Source organism: Pogoniulus pusillus, chromosome 36 (assembly GCF_015220805.1).
Source record: "Pogoniulus pusillus isolate bPogPus1 chromosome 36, bPogPus1.pri, whole genome shotgun sequence".
In the NCBI taxonomy this organism is placed as follows: Eukaryota; Metazoa; Chordata; class Aves; order Piciformes; family Lybiidae; genus Pogoniulus; species Pogoniulus pusillus.
This window is the reverse complement of record NC_087299.1, coordinates 6922634-6939260: the sequence shown is the minus strand read 5'-3', so window position 1 is coordinate 6939260 and position 16627 is coordinate 6922634. Positions and strand designations below refer to the sequence as shown.

Here is a 16627-nt window from a genome sequence, read left to right as displayed (position 1 = left end):
TCCCCTCAGCTGCAGGCAGCAGGGCTCAAGGGGCTCCCCTCGCCAGCAGCTCTTGGGGTTGGACGGTCCAGGCTCACAGCTGCTCTGTCCGAGACACCTTTGCTGTTTGTCTGGACATCAGCTGCAAGGTTGTGGCCTCTCCATGCTTAAAGGGACCTGTAAGAAAGATGGGGACAGGATTTACAGCTGACAGGACAAGGGGTGATGGCCTGAAACTACAAGAGGGGAAGTTTAGGCTGGATATAAAGAGGAAATGCTTTACACCGAAGGTGCTGAGACCCTGGCCCAGGTTGCCCAGAAAGGTGGGAGCTGCCCCAGCCCTGCAGCCATCCCAGGTCAGGTTGTTCAGGGCTCTGAGCAACCTCTCTAGTAGCAGATGTCCCTGCTGACTGCACTGGGGTTGTGCTTTGAAGGGTCTCTGCTTTATGACCCTGTGAGAGAACTTCTGTCTTTGTTCCTGACATCCAACCTAAAATCCAACAATTTCTTTCCTGCAAGAGGGGTCAGGCACTGGAACAGGCTGCCCAAGGAGGTGGTGGAGTCACCATCCCTGGGGGTGTACAAGAAACCTGTGGCCATGGCATTTGGGGGGTTTAACAGCCATAGTGTCTTAGGCTGACAGTTGGACTCAATGATCTCAGAGGGCTTCTCCATTGAACCACAGAATTTATAGAAGCAACCAGGCTGGAAGAGAGCTCCAAACTCATCCAGTCCAGCCTCTCACCCAGCCCTGTCCCATCAACCAGACCATAGCACTAAGTGCCCCAGCCAGGCTTGGCTTGAACACTTCCCAGGATGGCAACTCCACCACCTCCCTGGGCAGCCCATTCCAATGCCAATCACTCTGCCAAGAGCTTCGTTTGAGCTGATCTGTTGACTCTGCCCTGTTTTCTTGTCTCTGGTTTCTGTGTTTCTAAACAGAAGCAGCTTCAAATGCTGGACAGGATCTGCACATCCAAAAATGCTTGTTCCTGCTGGAGAGCTCAAGATCTTTGATAGCCTCATGTCACACTCCCAGGATGGAGACAAGACCCTTGCAGTCATTTCTCCTATCTCAGACCCTCAGACACAAGAAGTGTGGATTGCAAGCAAAGCTGAGCAGTGAGAGAGCTTCCTCCTCAGTGTTTTTGTTGCTCTGAGAAAGTTGTGACTCTGACACTTCTGGTGCCCCACAGAACAGTCCCCACTCTACTCTTTTCCCTCTCTGGGTACAGAGTACCTGGGCTGCCACCAAGCCGAAGCCTTCAGGAGGTTCTGAAGGGAGTCCAAGGTTTAGCAGATGCAGAGTGTTTGCCCGTTGCAAAAGCTCCAAACAGGAGGAATGTGGTGGTTAATGAGTTGTCTCAGTGCCTTTTTATGGCACCAAACACACACAGCAAACAAAGCCAGAGGGCAGCATCTCTCATAAATCGTCCCTTTCCCTGATAGGTCTGGAAACACATAAGAGAGGTGGCAAGCATGGCTGGTCCTGCTTCACTGCTGGGGATCAGAGGAGAAATCAGTTTGGCTTCAGCCCACTGAGCCACGGGGTCAGGAGGCAACACCCAGTTAGTTGTTGCACTCTGCCTGATGGATGACTCACACCAGTGGGGAAACCCCAACACTGCCACAGCCACTGAACTGAGCTGCTGTGGTCCACACATCTTGGAACACCTCCAGGGATGGGGACTCTGCCACCTCCCTGGACAGCCTGTTCCAGTCCCTGACCACTCTCGCAGCAAAGAAGTTGTTCTGATCTCCAACCTACATTTCCCCTGCTGCAACTTGAGGCCATTTCTTCTACTCCTATCACTTGTTCCGTGGGAGACCAACACCTGCCTGGCTTCAGACTCCTGCCAGGGAGTTGTAGAGTGCAATGAGGTCTCCCTTCAGCCAACTCTTCTCCAGCCCAAGCAAGCCTAGTTGCTTCAGCCACTCCTCACCAGACCTGTGCTCCAGACCCTGTGCCAGCTTGGAGAAGTGCAATGGAAATTGTCTTTACAGCAAAGGGAAGCAATTCTCAGCATTGGTACCAGGTTCTCTGGCAGCAGCAACATCCTCATAGTGCCTCCACATGGTGTCCTCTGCTGGCTCTGTGGTGTCGTTCTCACAAGGAAAAGTGCTCTGCAGACTGCAGGGTGCCCTGAATGGATCGCCCATGAGTGATAACTCCACAATAGGAGCTTTGGGAGAGGCCTCCTAACTCTCCCTCCTCTCACGATTGAGCGGCTTTGGAAATGGCATTGCCTGGGGAGGGGTTGATTACCCCGAGGGGGGTGGGCGTAGGCACTCACTGAAGCTTAGCTCAGCTCTGCAGCCACCAGGCCAGTTCCACACACGGGGAGGCTGGAACAAACCCAGACTCAGCCGTGCATAGCTGCTGCTGGCACTCACACAATCGGTGGCAAATCGATCAGGGGGTACAGAGCAGCAGAGCAATCATGGCAATGCCTGATGGTTGCCCTGCCACGTGTGAAGGTGGCAGTGTGGATCCATTGCCCTATTTAAAGTGGAATCATAGATTCCACTGCTCTCTACACCTAGTGGGAAAAGCTCTTCCTCCTGCGAAGATTGGATGTGGCACCCAAAGTCCCACCCAAGATCCCCTCTTGTTCTGGCTGAGTGATGGGAGGGGGTGGAGCAGGTAAGCAGCAGCAGTCAGGGCTGGCTCTGAAGCACGGCAGATAGGACAGTTCCTAGCACCCCTGGTTACCAAACACATCCCACAACTCTTGAATCTTGGTAGATGCCACATCCCATGCCAGGTCGGGTTGGATGGGGCTCTGGACAAGCTGATCTAGTTCAGGATGTCCTTGCTGACTGCAGGGGTTTGAACTACATGACCTTTAAAGGTCCCTTCCCACCCAAACCAACCCACTGTGTGTGTGACATGGGGCTGGCTGCATGGCTGCATGGCAGCAGGCACATCTCTGCTCAACCAAGGTGTAGCTACGCCCCCACATTGCCACAGTTCCACCTCACACCTCCTCTTCTGCTGCTCTCAGCATCTTCTCCCAAACCTACCTCCTTGCCAAGACATTCTGCAAGTGGTCTGTGTTGGGCTTTCTGCTGGCAGAGACAGATTGTTCCCTTCTGGAATGGGAGGTCTTTCTGTCCTGTGAGATCATCACTTTCCCTTTGGAACTCAACCACTTTCATGCCAAAACCCACACCTTCTGCCTTGGCTTTTCCTCTGAGGAGTTTAACAAGTGCCTTAGAAAGCAGTTGTTTTTCAGCACAGGAGTTTGATGTCAATGCCAAGTGACATCCTGTAGAACTGGACTAGCCTTGGCCTTACCTTTACCCTTCTCCATGCTACTTGTACTGGAGGAAGCTACCAGAATTGAGATTGAACCAAGATTGATTCTTCTTAGTGCCCTTCTAGAGTAGGCCACAACTATGAAACTTGCCTCCCCAGATGCTGCTTACCTCAGAAACAGGACAAGAGGCAAGTCCAGAGCAGATGACGCAACCAAGCAGGAGATCTGAGGTTGAGTCAGTGGAGAACTGTGGTTGATCTGCTCCTAGTAATATCCAGGTGGTTAAGACTTAAAATGGGAACTCTCCAGACATTGTTATTCCATTTGATCAAAGTAACTTCTTTAACCACATTGTGTGAGCTACCTTAGCTCTTAATCATCTAACTGGTTCCACCACTGTGCTGATGCAGGAACTGATTAACTGTCATCCCCCACCCCTGCTCTACTGAAGCTCCAAGGAGATTTCCTTCTATCTGCTGCCCACCTCAGTTATCTTTTCTCAGTTAAGAAGCAAACAGAACTATGGTAAAGGACTACAGACAAACTACTGCTAGAAGGTGACCAGGAAAGAACCAGCTTCCTCCTGCATAACAAACAGGGCTGCCCACTGCAACACCCCAATAAGGTTCTTATAAAACATCCCTGCTGTGAAAAGCAGAACTTCCATATGGACAGAGAGAGCTGCAAGAGCTCAAAAGCATCAAAGAGTGGTCAAGCTGACAGATCTGTCCACTGGTAAGGACAGAGAATGAGCCTGCACAACCTTCAGCTCAGGGAAGTGGCAGACTAGGCTGGCCAAAGGCAGGCTGACTGCCAATCAGCTGCCTTACCTCATTAAGAAGGAATGAGATCACCATGGGATGGGTTTGGATGTGAAAGGGTTACAAGAGTTTGTGGGTGGCTCAGTGTGCCAGTAAAGTCCTCGTGCATCGAAGTGAACAGAAGGTGGTTAACCAGTTGAAGAAGGTCTTGTCACAGAGCTTAGGAGGCTCAAAGAGCAGCACCACACTGCACACAGAACCCCAGCCTGCTCCTCCCCAACCAACCCAGCTTCCCAAAGACCAGAATAGGCTGCCCAGTGAGGTGGTTGAATCCACATCCCTAGAGGGGTTTAAATGTAATAGAAAATCCTCCCCAGTCAACTCAGCTTCCCAAAGACTGGAACAAGCTGCCCAGTGAGGTGATTGAATCCTCATCCCTGGAAAGGTTTAAAAAGGAACAGAGACGTGGTGCTGAGGGCCAGAGTTTAACCCCAGCCTTGATAGTTAAAGAATGGTTGGACTCAACCCAACCAAAATGGTTCTGAGTCTCTGATCTTTATCAAGAGTGGAACAGCTCAGGCTAGGCTCAACCCTACTACAATTTGATCAGCCCTTCATTCAGCACCAAATAGCTTTCCTTCTGAGTAGGCAGCAAGGTGGAGCTCATAAGAAACTACTCTCAAGTAAATGTAATAGAAAATCAAATACTTTAATGAAATCAGGGAGCATGAGAGTAACAGCTCAGCTATACCACTAGAACTGATACTACTGGGCTGTGGGGAACTTGCCTAGTTTTAAATGCTCTGTTCTTCAACAAGCATGCAGATTGACAAACTACCAATCCATCAAGAGAGCTTTCCGAGATCCTGAGTCAAGAAATTTCAAACCACTTCAAATGTATAGATAGGAAATGTCTTAGGAGCTGGTGGCCTGCACACAGCATTGCACAGATAAAAAATATACTACTCTCAATCCACAGAGCTAAATACTTTCACATTTATCAGAATTTTCTACACAAGTCTTTGATAGAATTCAAGTTTTGAGTATTTTTTTTTTGTGGGTTTTGTTTGTTTTTGTATATATCTTCCAGCTGTATTAAACAAATGATTATTTACATGGTGGATAAAGTGTAAAGGCTTAGTAAGGCCCTATTCCCATACTCTAACACTGCAAAATATATATACACAAATAGAACCTAATATAGGCAACAGAGCTAAAAAAAAAAGTCACCTTGCATCTGTACAACATCATTTGAGTCAGTATGAAAAGAGAGCTTTTGTTAGCACCAAGCCACTCCAATGCTTCTCAGGAAGTGCCCTGAGCCTTCCAGTTCTACGAGGAAAGGACTCTTCAGCACCAGCAAATCTGACTGCTGAGCCACTAGCAGAGGTCCTGCCTGCAGAACTGGAAGTCCCAAGCAACACCACCCCCTCACTGCACTATGGTATGGGACTCACTAAAGACCAGGCAGAGGAGCATCCAGAGAAGCTCTGCAGCGTCATTTAGGGGACACCCCAGCAGAACAGTCACAGAGACATGGATCAGATGAAGTCCTTCACAGCAGCCTCTCCTTTGGATTCAGGGCAGCGAACGGGGCGCTGCCAGCAGAACAGACATCGCTCCACCAGGCAGGGTTAACCCTAACCACTGCAAAGGCCAAAGGAGGAAGAGCTGAGCCCTGCTGGGACCTCCCCAAAAGGAAAGCACTTCATTGTCGCTGCCTTCACCTCCTGTGCCTGCTGTGCCCAGGGTGCTCTCGGTCGTAGCGGTGGGCAGCCCTCTCGTAGGAGCGGGAGCGCTCATGCCGCTGGGTCCTGTAGTAGTGACTCTTCTTCTTGTACTTGCCAGAGTGATCCGAGCGCTCCCGGGAGCGGCTCCTGGAGCGCGACGAGCTCCTGCTTCTCGACTTCCTGCCTTTGTGGGTGGAGTATTTGTAGTCTTTAGATTTCTTGTAGCTTCTGACCTTGGAGCCTTTGTAGCCGGAGCTGTGGTTGAACTGCCTGGGAGGAGAGTCGCTGCGGCTCCGAGAGCGGCTGTGCGATTTGGAGCCGCTGGAGGTGGAGTAGCTCTCGCTTTTCCTGCGGCAAGGGAACAAAGGGCAAGGGAAGGCTTAGAGTGCTTGCTGGAAGGCTACCAAAGCTCACTCTGGAGGAAGCCCTGGGAGAAGCTCTCACAACTCCCAGGGGTCTTCTGGGAGCTTCTGCATCCTTCTACACCAGCACTCACCTGTGCTTAGGGGATGCAGATCTGGATGGTGACCTTGAGTAACTCTGATCTCGACTTCCACTTCGACTTCTGCTCTCCCTCCCCTTCTGAATGCTGCAAGAGACGACAGACCCTTAAAGTCGTTTTGCTTCAAGTAGTCATGGGCCAAAGAGAAAAGCTTTTTCATGATGACAGCCTTACCCATTTACTGGGCTGTTGGAACTTGTTCTTTTTGTTGCCTCTGTTTTCCTTTTAGCGTTCTTCATTGCCTGCACAGGTAGTGGTGAAGGTTTATTTCCTTTAACTTCTTTTGGAGACTCTAAAGAAAAAAGCCTTTAAGTGTGGGAAATGACTGAAAGGACCAAAGCCTCCCCCTGCCCCATTTCACCACCTCTGTAACTGTGTTCATGTGTGTACAGATGTGAGCACACAACCACCTGCAAGAAGCCAATCTGAAGAGGTTCACAGATGACAGAGGTCAATCTGGAATGCTTCTGCTAATACATTGAACTCACAACAGCAGCTTCTTTTCCTTGCCAACTGTTCAGTGTCTTTAGCATCTTGCTTCTCAGTTTAAAAATGTTACCCTCCAGGCAAAACAGGCACCAGGCTGGAAACTTCTGACCAATCACACAGGAAAATATCCCCCACCTGTCACTCAGAAGCAGCACTCCTGCCAGAGTTCCTCCTCATAGCTCTGCTTTAACATTACCTTAGAACAAGAAGCCACCAGCAAGTATTTATCCAAAGCTGATTGCCAAACCCATAGAAGCAGCCTAGTCCTTATACTGTGAGAGTTTAAACTGGTCTTGATTTTACACTAACTCGATTTTAGCCCTTACCTGTTTCAGGAAATGGCAAAGGTTCAACACCACTCAAACTCTGCCATTTAAATTGTTGCTAGAAGCCAGTTAAAACCCAAATCAAACATACCAAAGCCCACTGCATACATATCTCAGGAGAGAGAAAAAAATAGATTTAATACGAGGAAGAGTAATTAAGTTATCCACTACTAACCATTTTTTGGGATAGGGGAAAATCCTGACGTGTTATCCAAGCTTGGGGCTCCCTCAGGTACCAGACCTTTAGCTTGGGCTTTTGCCTCTTCAATTGCCAACTTCTTCTTTTCTACTTTGCTTTCCAGATCAGATAAATCAACCTGGGGACACAGGAGCACTGCTTATGAGAAAATTCAGTAGACTACACTTTCTGCTTACTCCCAAGTGTGGGGGAGTAAATCTAAAGAGACCCAGACACTGCCTACTATATCATGTCCCACTTAACATATCAGGCTTGTAGCTCCTTTCAAAGGAGACAAGGTTTTAGCATCACAGAATGCTCTGGGTTGGGAAGGGACCTCCAAAAGTCATCCAATCCAACCCTCTCTGCAGTCAGCAGGGGCATCCTCAACTAGATCAGGCTGCACAGAGCCTTTCTGAGCCTCACTTCAAGTATCTCCAGGGATGAGGTCTCAATCACCTCCCCAAGCAACCTGTTCCAACTGCAGCCTCTAATGATCACTCAGAACACGCAGAAGCAGCAAACCTTTTTCCGAGTATAGAGCTGCAAAATCTTTAAGCAGATCTCTTGGATTTCTTCCTCTGTTGCTCCAAAAAGTAAAAACCAGTGTGGACGGTTGGGAAGTGGGATCTGAAAGGGAAATGAAAGGAAGAGGAGATCAGTTTTCTGCTTCTCTTAAATAAAATACCCTGAAGAAGTTGACCTGAATGCTAAGAGTCTGCTCACCTCCAGCGTCCTAGCTGCGAGGTAAATGCATGCACAGGCAATGCTCTCTGGCTGGAATCGTACAAAGACATCGGTTCTCAGGCTGTCATTCATGTAATTCCTGAAAGACAGGATGATCAGCAAGGTCACAGGGTGCTGCCAAGCTGTTCAAGTCGGGCTTTTGTTATGGTTTGACTTAAAACAAGGACTATTTCTTTCTGTATTCGGTTACTAGACTTCAATCTTAAGACTCCTGTAAATCTAAAGCAAAGTTGAATGGTTTTACTAAAGCAAAAATCATCACAACAATCCCTCAAGGGGAGGGATGTTTGACTGACTGCCTGCTGAAAGCTCCTTGTGAATAAGAGAACCAATTTTAACTTCACTTCTCCTTCTGGACCTCTACTGGCCTGCTCTCATGCAGTTATTCTCAGCAAGACAACATACAATACGAGCTGAAGTACTCAGTTAGTGACTTTTTTTAGGTTCACATGTTTCTCTGCAAGAAGGTTGAACCCAGAAGGGGGTTGCTGAAAGCTGCAGCTCCTGCTGTAGTTCTGCCATGCTCCCACGACGATGCAGTCCGCTCCAGCTCGTGTCAGTTTCCATTTGGAGATACAAGAGGTCCCTTTTTCTCCAGAAGAATTGTTTGCCATCCAGAACAGAATCCTTTTTTTTTTTTTTGTCTTTTCTCTGATGTAAAAAGCAGCCAGAGAAGAAATCAGGGTGTTTGGGAACATCAGTTCAGGAGAATACTCAGTACTCAGGCAGATCTCCTCTTTGGCACATGAAATACGGTTTCCAAATTGTCCCATTTCAGTAAGGTTGCTTAAAATCAATGTTCACAGAATGAGAAAACTGTAAAATATTGCACATATTCCAGTCAGTACACTTCAGCATTATTCTTCTACATCTTAAATACACAAAGTAACTTCCTCTGAAGCTGATGTGCTTCAAAAGGTTTTAGGTTTGTTTTTTTTTGAGCACATGGCAAAGTATCAGATGGGGAAAAGCTAAAAAACCAAACTGGAAGTCCTCAAAATGCTGCTTTTTGGCAGTGGTTTGTTAACCACGTGGGTACCCAGTATACAAGGATTCACTCACCCCCAAGACATCTAAACCAGAGACCACAGTCCAGCTGATGAAGGACTGACAACAAACACTTGAATCCCAAGAGTCTCAAGCTCCCACCTGCCCCAACTGCCTTCCATTCCTGTTCATACTGCTAGCCCAGCTCATCTTTCTGGGAAGGAATGAGCTTCCAAACCCATCTTTTCTCATCCCACTATAAAGAGAGCACAAACCTTTGGCAAAAGCAGCGATAAAGAAAAGTGGAACTTCAAACATCTGGAAGTCACACAGCTTTTGGATTTGGGTATTTTGGGGGTTTTCTCTCTAATTTGCCAAATTGAAAACCAAGCCTGCTTCCAAGTTTGGCCTCTGTTGTTATCTTCCCTGTGGGCTCAGAATCAGACACGTGAGGACATGAATCCTTGTCACACAGTACTTGAAGTAAAAGGTAAAGTTGCAAATAAAGCACATTTTAAATCATTATACTGGATAGCCACCACTTTTCAGGCAGTGGAAGCAACAAATATCAGCACACAAATAGAATTCTTTTCACATCTGAACAAATTTCTCAACGAGTGCCATTTCCTCCCTCCTCCTCACCCACCCCTCCTCTCACAACAAGCAGCAAACTGGTCAGGAGTAGCCTGGAACTCACATTCCAGTACTTCATGCAGTGGTACTGGCAAGTTTCTCTTAAGTGTTACATTTGACTCCAAGCTTTACACAAGTACCGAAACGTTTTCTATTTCCTAACTTGCTTACAAATGCAAATTAAGTCTTCAGCTTTAATTCGTCCCTTTTAAGACTTAAATCCCACCTTAATTTTAATTCCTCATTTAAAGAATACATCATTTTAATAGTTATAGAAAGAAAACGTTTAAAAAGAAAACCAAACAAAAAAAAAGAAGAAATCAAATCTTTCAGAACTACAATGAATCAAGGTGATAAAAAACATCCACCAGTCAAAATGCACAATCAAAAGAAAATAAATCAGAAAAGTATAAAGCACAAGAAGCAGTTGGCCAGTTACTCTACTATCATGTATATACCACCTGTCTAGAGTCAGCCTTCTCTTTGAAGAGCCTGCTTTGGTTTGACTGAAGACGGCAGCTATCCCTGCACGATAGCGCTTGGGCAGCAGAGGAGAAGTCTTAGTCACTTACCCTCAGAGGCTACCCTTTGATTAAAAGAGTACAGAAAAGAAAAGTTAAAACTGGTTCTCCATACACAGGTCACAGTACCAGACAGTTCAGTCAGCAGAAATATGATCTTTGGATTCACTAAGAGGTTTGCTTTTTAACACTGTGGTTTAAAAACCATTCTCATTTAAAAGCTGTTTGTTAACGGTAAAACCTGGAATTTGACTAAAAGCTTCCCAATCCCCAAGCAAATCTTTATTGTCCTGAGAGTAACAAGGCAGAGAGCATCCCTTGGCAAACATGAAAACACTGAGTTTATCCAAGTCTTAGAAGCTGACATCTTGCATTGTCCACATAGCTAAGTATCTGTGCTGAGGTTTTGATACACCTGTAATCAAGCTCAAGCCCTGGGAGGAGCCATTTCCCAGCATGGGTAACAGACCTGAACTATAGTTTTCTCTGAAGAACTAAAACCAAACCAAACCACCACCCAACCAATCTCTATGACCTACCCAACATCTTCCCTTCAGCTGAAAAGTGAGAGCAGAGAGGAGGGAAGTGAGAAGTCAGGGTGGAAAGCTACCTTACCATTAAAACAGTGCCTCTAACTTAAGAGGCCGATCAACATTTGGGAAGCAGTTTGGGGCACGCCAAGAAGCACTGGAGCTGTCTGGTGTGGCCCACAACCACTTCTGAGCAATGCTGCCCAGAGTGCCTCAAGTGACATATTTCTGCTACTGCCCTTGCTGGTCTCTTAAAACAAAGAAAAATCAACTTACCATGAGGTCTGGACCAGGTGTTGGTTACGTTCACATTCTAATACCTGAAGGTACATAACGATTATCTGGAAGATATGGGTCATCGAGTTATTAACACGAATCTGGAGAGCCACCTACTTATGTCAGAGGGACATCCATCAGGCCATCTGTTAAGTTCTAAACACTCCACCCAACACGGCAGAGCAGTTGCAGCATCCCCAAATATCTATCCAGACAGCTTCTGCTCTCCAGTGCAGAAAGCTGGACGCTCAGATCTGACCTTCCTAGCTCTCCATCTTCAGCTAGAGGTCTTCAAGCTACTACGTTCTACACAACTCACGACTCCTTTCAGCTGGCACTTGGGAGAGGACACTGCTATCTGCAATAAGCAGTAACACAAGTGTCACAGTCTTTGCAAGAGAAGAGATCTAACATGTTGTGTGTGTAACTGGTTTGGTCTCTCCTAGTTGATTAGGTTTGGAAGGAAAAATAAGGATGCAGAGAAAAAGGCTACTCCAAGAGCAAAAATGCACACCAATTAAACACGCTGAGTTGTCCTCGGGGATACTGATCACATGAATGAATTCTGAGTATCAAGCAGGTTTATAAAGATCACTTCAAGACAGCAGTTTTTAGAGGAAGAAAGAACAAGGTACCAAATGCTACAGGCACAGGAGTAGGAGGTTCTCCTACCACACTTAGCTACTTAATGCATAGTGTCAACGCCACTAAAGCACCAACTTCAACACCTACAAGGATCACCCTAGACTGAGACATGACACTTCAATACTGAGAACTGACTCATTTCCAGTCAGGCCCTTCCCACCAAAGTGTACTTTTCAGAACACAACAAACACTGCTACCTAGCTCACAGGGTTTCAGTGACCTCAATGTGTTTCCACAAGGAGTGCTGATGACACGTAGGGTTTCTGATAACAGGTTAGCACAAGCTGAGGTGTCCCAGTTCCTTCCTGCTTAAGGATTTGTGTTCAGTTGATGTTTTCTAACATCAAAGCTACCCAATAAATTGGCTTCCAATGAGTATTTAGCATCTGCATCCATCTCCAGTCACTCAGCAGTGACACAAGACCAATTAGTAAGAATCAGTTAAATGAGAAAGAAGCTAACTTGACTGAATTAAGCAGTGTTATGTACAAGCTAACCAGACAGTTAATTCAAGCATTTAGAGCATATGAAACACTGATTATGAAGTTAACTTGTACAGTACAAACCTTATGAGGGTGCTTCACATGGACACAAAATCCCAACTCCTTTAACACTCTTCTTTCTGCCTTAATAATTTGGTTCTTCAAGTTCACATATTCTTGATCCAGTATTAGAGGCACAGGTTTCCTGCAAGACAATTTCATAATCTGAAGATAAACTTGACCTCAGAAGTTGTGTTTGGGTAAAAACAAGAGCCATGACCATTTACAACATCAGAAATTATTTCTCCTGCAAGCCAATTTCAGACTCTGGAGATAATCTTTGACCTCAGAAGTTGTGTTTGTGTGAAAACAAGAGCCATGACCATTTACAACATCAGAAATTATTTCTCCTGCAACCCAATTTCAGACTCTGGAGATAATCTTTGACCTCAGAAGTTCTGTTTGTGTAAAAAGAAGAGATATTTATAACACCAAAACTAATTACTTAATAAAAGCAGTCAGCTCACTGTCCTCTTTCATAAGGTCACTTTAAGGTGTTCTCTGATTTAGCAGCCCTGAGGAAGAGATCTGGGGGTCTTGGTTGATGAAAAGCTCAACACAAGCCAGCAGCGTGCATGCACAACCCAGACAGCAACCCTGTGCTGGGCTGCAGCAAGAGCAGTGTGGCCAGCTGGGCAAGGGAGGGGATTCTGCCCCTTCACTCTGCTCCCCTCAGACCAGGAGTACTGGGTGCAGTTCTGGAGCCTCCAATACAAAAAGGACGTGGAACTGTTGGAGCCAGCCCAGAGGAGGTCACCAAGATGTGCAGGCTGCAGCAGCTCTGCTCTGAGGACAGGCTGAGAGAGTTGGAGTACTGCAGCCTGCAGAAAAGAAGGCTTCGAGAAGACCTTGGAGTAGCCTTCCAGCATCTGAAGTGCACCCAGAGGAGGGCTGGGGATGGACTACTGACAAAGTCTTGTAATGACAGGATGAGGAGGAATGAGTTTAAACTGGAAAGAGGAAATATTTAAACTGGATGTTAGGAAGAGGTTCTTTCCAGTGAGGTTGGTGAGACACTGGCACAGGTTGCCCAGGGAGGCTGTGGAGCACAGAAGCACAGAATGGGATCAAAGATCCGATTCTGTGCTTCTGTGCTCCACAACCTCCCTGAAGGTGTTCAAGACCAGAATGGACGATACCTTGAACGACCTGTTCTAGTGGGAGGTATCCCTGCCTATGGCTAAGGATTGGGACTGGATAAGCTTTGAGGTCCCTTCCAACCTAAACCATTTTATGATAAGCCTGTATCACCAGCTCCTGAGGGTTAACAATGCAAAGACAAGAGGAACACTCCAGACTCTATCAGAGCCCAAGCTTACTTCTTCTCACGCAGATGCCGCAGGCGATGGAACACGTTGATCACATCCCTTATGCGCCTCGGGGCCTCCTCGATTTTGGATGCCAGATGAACACAAGCCATTGACACGTGCTGAAAAGAGAAGTATTGCAACACACTCATCTTTTGGCTCAAACCAGGAACTTATCTCCTCTGACAGCTTAAGGAGGGATTGACCAAAGCAAACGGTGGTAAACCAAGCAAGTGTTCAAAGCTTGCTAAAGACACTACTGTGAAGCTCTGTAAAATCACATTAAGTAACATCCACAGGGCCAGTTACTCTAATCACATCCAAGGCAACAACTTGCCAGGCTATACTGAAGATTAAATAACATTTGTAGCCATATAGTTTATTTTTTTAGCTCAGGAAGGTGGTGGGACACTGTAACAGGTTGCCCAAGGAGACCACGGATGCTCCCCTGCCCTGGATGTTAGGAAGACGTTCTTTACAGTGAGGATGGTGAGACAACTACCTGAAGGGACATTGTAGCTAGGTGGGGGGTGGCCTCTTCTCCCAGGCACCCAGCAATAGAACAAGGGGACACAGTCTCAAGTTGTGCCGGGGAAAGTATAGGCTGGGTGTTAGGAGGAAGTTCTTCACAGAGAGAGTGATTGGCATTGGAATGGGCTGCCCAGGGAGGTGGTGGAGACACCGTCCCTGGAGGTCTTCAAGAAAAGACTGGATGAGGCACTTAGTGCCATGGTCTGTTTGACTGGCTAGGGCTGGGTGATAGCTTGGACTGGATGATCTTGGAGCTCTCTTCCAACCTGGTAGATTCTATGATTCTACACTGGCACAGGCTGCAGATCACAGAATACAAAGATCACATTCTGTGCTTCTGTGCTCCACATCCTCCCTGGAGGTGTTCAAGGTCAGCTTGGATGAGGCCTTGAGCAGCCTGGGCCAGTGAAAAGCATCCCTACCCTGAAACCAGATGATCTTTAAGGTCCCTTCCAACTCAAACCATTCTATCAACCTTTAAAAATTTGTCCTTACCTCCATGGAATGCTTCACAAAAGACTTGGTATAAAAAAAACGTTGAAATAGCACCTGTCCTGTAGCCATGGCCACCTGCAAAGGAAGCAACCATCACAGAGATTAACAAACCCCCTGAACAGTAACAACACAGAAAGGCTTCAACAGAGTGAAGACACAGATGATTCGCTGAGCTATATTTGAGCACGGGAGTAACTTCAGTGGTATTTAAAGAGAACCAGGGCCCCTCGGGAACAAATTACACTGCCCAAAACCTTATCAGCACAACACTGTCCAGAAGGCAAATATATTTCTGAAGTCATCAACTTTTTGTAAATTATAAACATGTGTTCCAAATTAAAATATAATTAAAATAAGCTAATCCAAAGCAGTGGAACCGAAAGGAATTGGAAGTTATGACAGTACGCCAGGGGCTGGGAGGTGTCCAGAGAAGGGCCACAAAGCTGGTAAAAGGCCTGGAACACAAACCCTATGAGAGGCTGAGGGAGCTGGGGGTGTGCAGCCTGCAGAAGAGGAGGCTCAGGGCAGAGCTCATTGCTGTCTACAACTACCTGAAGGGAGGCTGTAGCCAGGTGGGGGGTGGCCTCTTCTCCCAGGCAACCAGCAATAGAACAAGGGGACACAGTCTCAAGTTGTGCCGGGGGAAGTATAGGCTGGATGTTAGGAGGAAGTTGTTGGCAGAGAGAGTGATTGGCTTTGGAATGGGCTGCCCAGGGAGGTGGTGGAGGCACCGTCCCTGGAGGTCTTCAAGAGAAGACTGCATGAGGCACTTGGTGCCATGGTCTGGTTGACTGGATAGGGCTGGAGAATAGGTTGGACTGGATGAGCTCGGAAGTCTCTTCCAACCTGCTTGATTCTATACGCCACAAAAACTACGTTTTTGGCGCGGGAGGAGGCAAAGAATCTAATCGTATTACGATCTGCATAAGCTCTTAACACACTTGGAGCAGCTCAAGACTCCGCAGCTATTAGTCGCTTGCAAAGTTTTACACTCGGAGAGCAACGAGGCTGCCTGCGATGTTAGTTCGCTATGAAACAAAACCTTTCCCAAGTCGCTACAATCCCAAAGGAGTCTGGAAAAAAAAAAAAAATCTTTCCCAACGCTTTTTTCCCCCCAACGCTAAAAAAACCCTGAAGTGCCGCGGGGAGCCCCCGCCCTGTCCGCGCCGGCCCGGGGAGGCGGCGGGGGCGGCGCAGGAGGGTGGTTACATCACCGCTTCCTGCCCGCGGCCGGCCGGGGAAGGCCGCAGGCCCTACGAGCAGGCCCAGCGGCTTCCGCGTCCCGAACGCCGGCCAAAGGCGAGCAGCTTCTCTGCCCTCCCGCACCTCTGACCGCGGCCAGTGGCCTGGCGAGCGAGCGCTGGCCCCGCTGGGGGCCGCGCCGGCGGGCCAAGGCCTACAGGACAAAGGTCGGCCCAGGCGGAGAGCGCAGAAGGCCTCGGCCCCACAGCCGCCCTGCCCCGCTGAGGCCTTCTCTCCCGGCGGCTAGCCAGAGGCCTCCCCGCCCCGACCGGCTAGGCCGCAGCCTCGGCCCTACCTGCGGCAGACGAAGCAAGATACCGGCCGCCTGGATGAGCTCGCAGCCGGTGACGCGAAGCTCGGTCTCGGTGTCGGGATCGAGGCCGCTGCTCATGGACGGGGTGAAGCGCAGCGTGTGCTCGGGCAGCAGGCAGTTCTCCAGCGTGATCAGCACCCCCGAGTACAGGCGGTCCCCAATCAGCACCGCCCCGGGGCCCGGGACCGGCGCGCCGCTCCCTACCGGGACGGATCCTCCCGCGGTAGCACCGGCAGCGAGAGGCCCCGCGGGGCCGCTGCCTCCCACCGCTCCCACAGCCGCCGCGCTGCCCGACCCCGCCGCCATTTCGTGGCGCCTCCGCCTCGCCCGGCCTGGCTCAGCTATGCTTCCCCAGCGGGCAGCGCCCCGCCCCCGCCCGGCGCCCATTGGCCAGGCGCGGGGAAGAGGCGATCAGCGATTGGCCTGGCAGCTGTCACGCAAGCCGCTGGCCTGCGGCGGGACGTCACGCCGTGACGCAGCGGTTGGGAATTTGAACAGGGCGGAGGGGGTCAGAGCTTCCGGTAGCGCCGCCGCCCGCCGCCCTCCGCACGGCCCCGCCGCCCTCCGCCCGGTCCCGCACCCGGCCCCGCCGCCCTCCGCCCGGCCCCGCACCCGGCCCCGCCACCCTCCGCC

At 48.8% G+C, this 16627-nt stretch overlaps 1 protein-coding gene across 5 annotated transcripts; it reads right to left on the bottom strand.

Moving 5' to 3' along the window:
- Positions 1-4688: 4688 nt before the first annotated feature.
- CCNL2 (cyclin L2) lies at positions 4689-16341 on the bottom strand. 5 transcript variants are annotated; one of them, XM_064171839.1, is made up of 11 exons: positions 15977-16341; positions 14440-14514; positions 13426-13535; positions 12131-12251; positions 10920-10984; positions 7952-8051; positions 7751-7855; positions 7223-7364; positions 6407-6524; positions 6227-6319; positions 4689-6078 (listed from the first exon to the last, which is right to left on the bottom strand). In XM_064171839.1, the coding sequence occupies exons 1-11, from the start codon at positions 16298-16300 to the stop codon at positions 5724-5726; spliced, it is 1608 nt and encodes a 535-aa protein (XP_064027909.1). In that variant the 5' UTR covers positions 16301-16341; the 3' UTR covers positions 4689-5723. The 5 variants fall into 5 exon arrangements, with proteins under 5 accessions (XP_064027909.1, XP_064027912.1, XP_064027910.1 ...); XM_064171842.1 differs by lacking the exons at positions 10920-10984; positions 12131-12251; positions 13426-13535; positions 14440-14514; positions 15977-16341 and adding an exon at positions 8378-10151; XM_064171840.1 differs by lacking the exons at positions 10920-10984; positions 12131-12251; positions 13426-13535; positions 14440-14514; positions 15977-16341 and adding an exon at positions 9235-10151 and having other exon boundaries at positions 7952-8788.
- Positions 16342-16627: the final 286 nt, after the last annotated feature.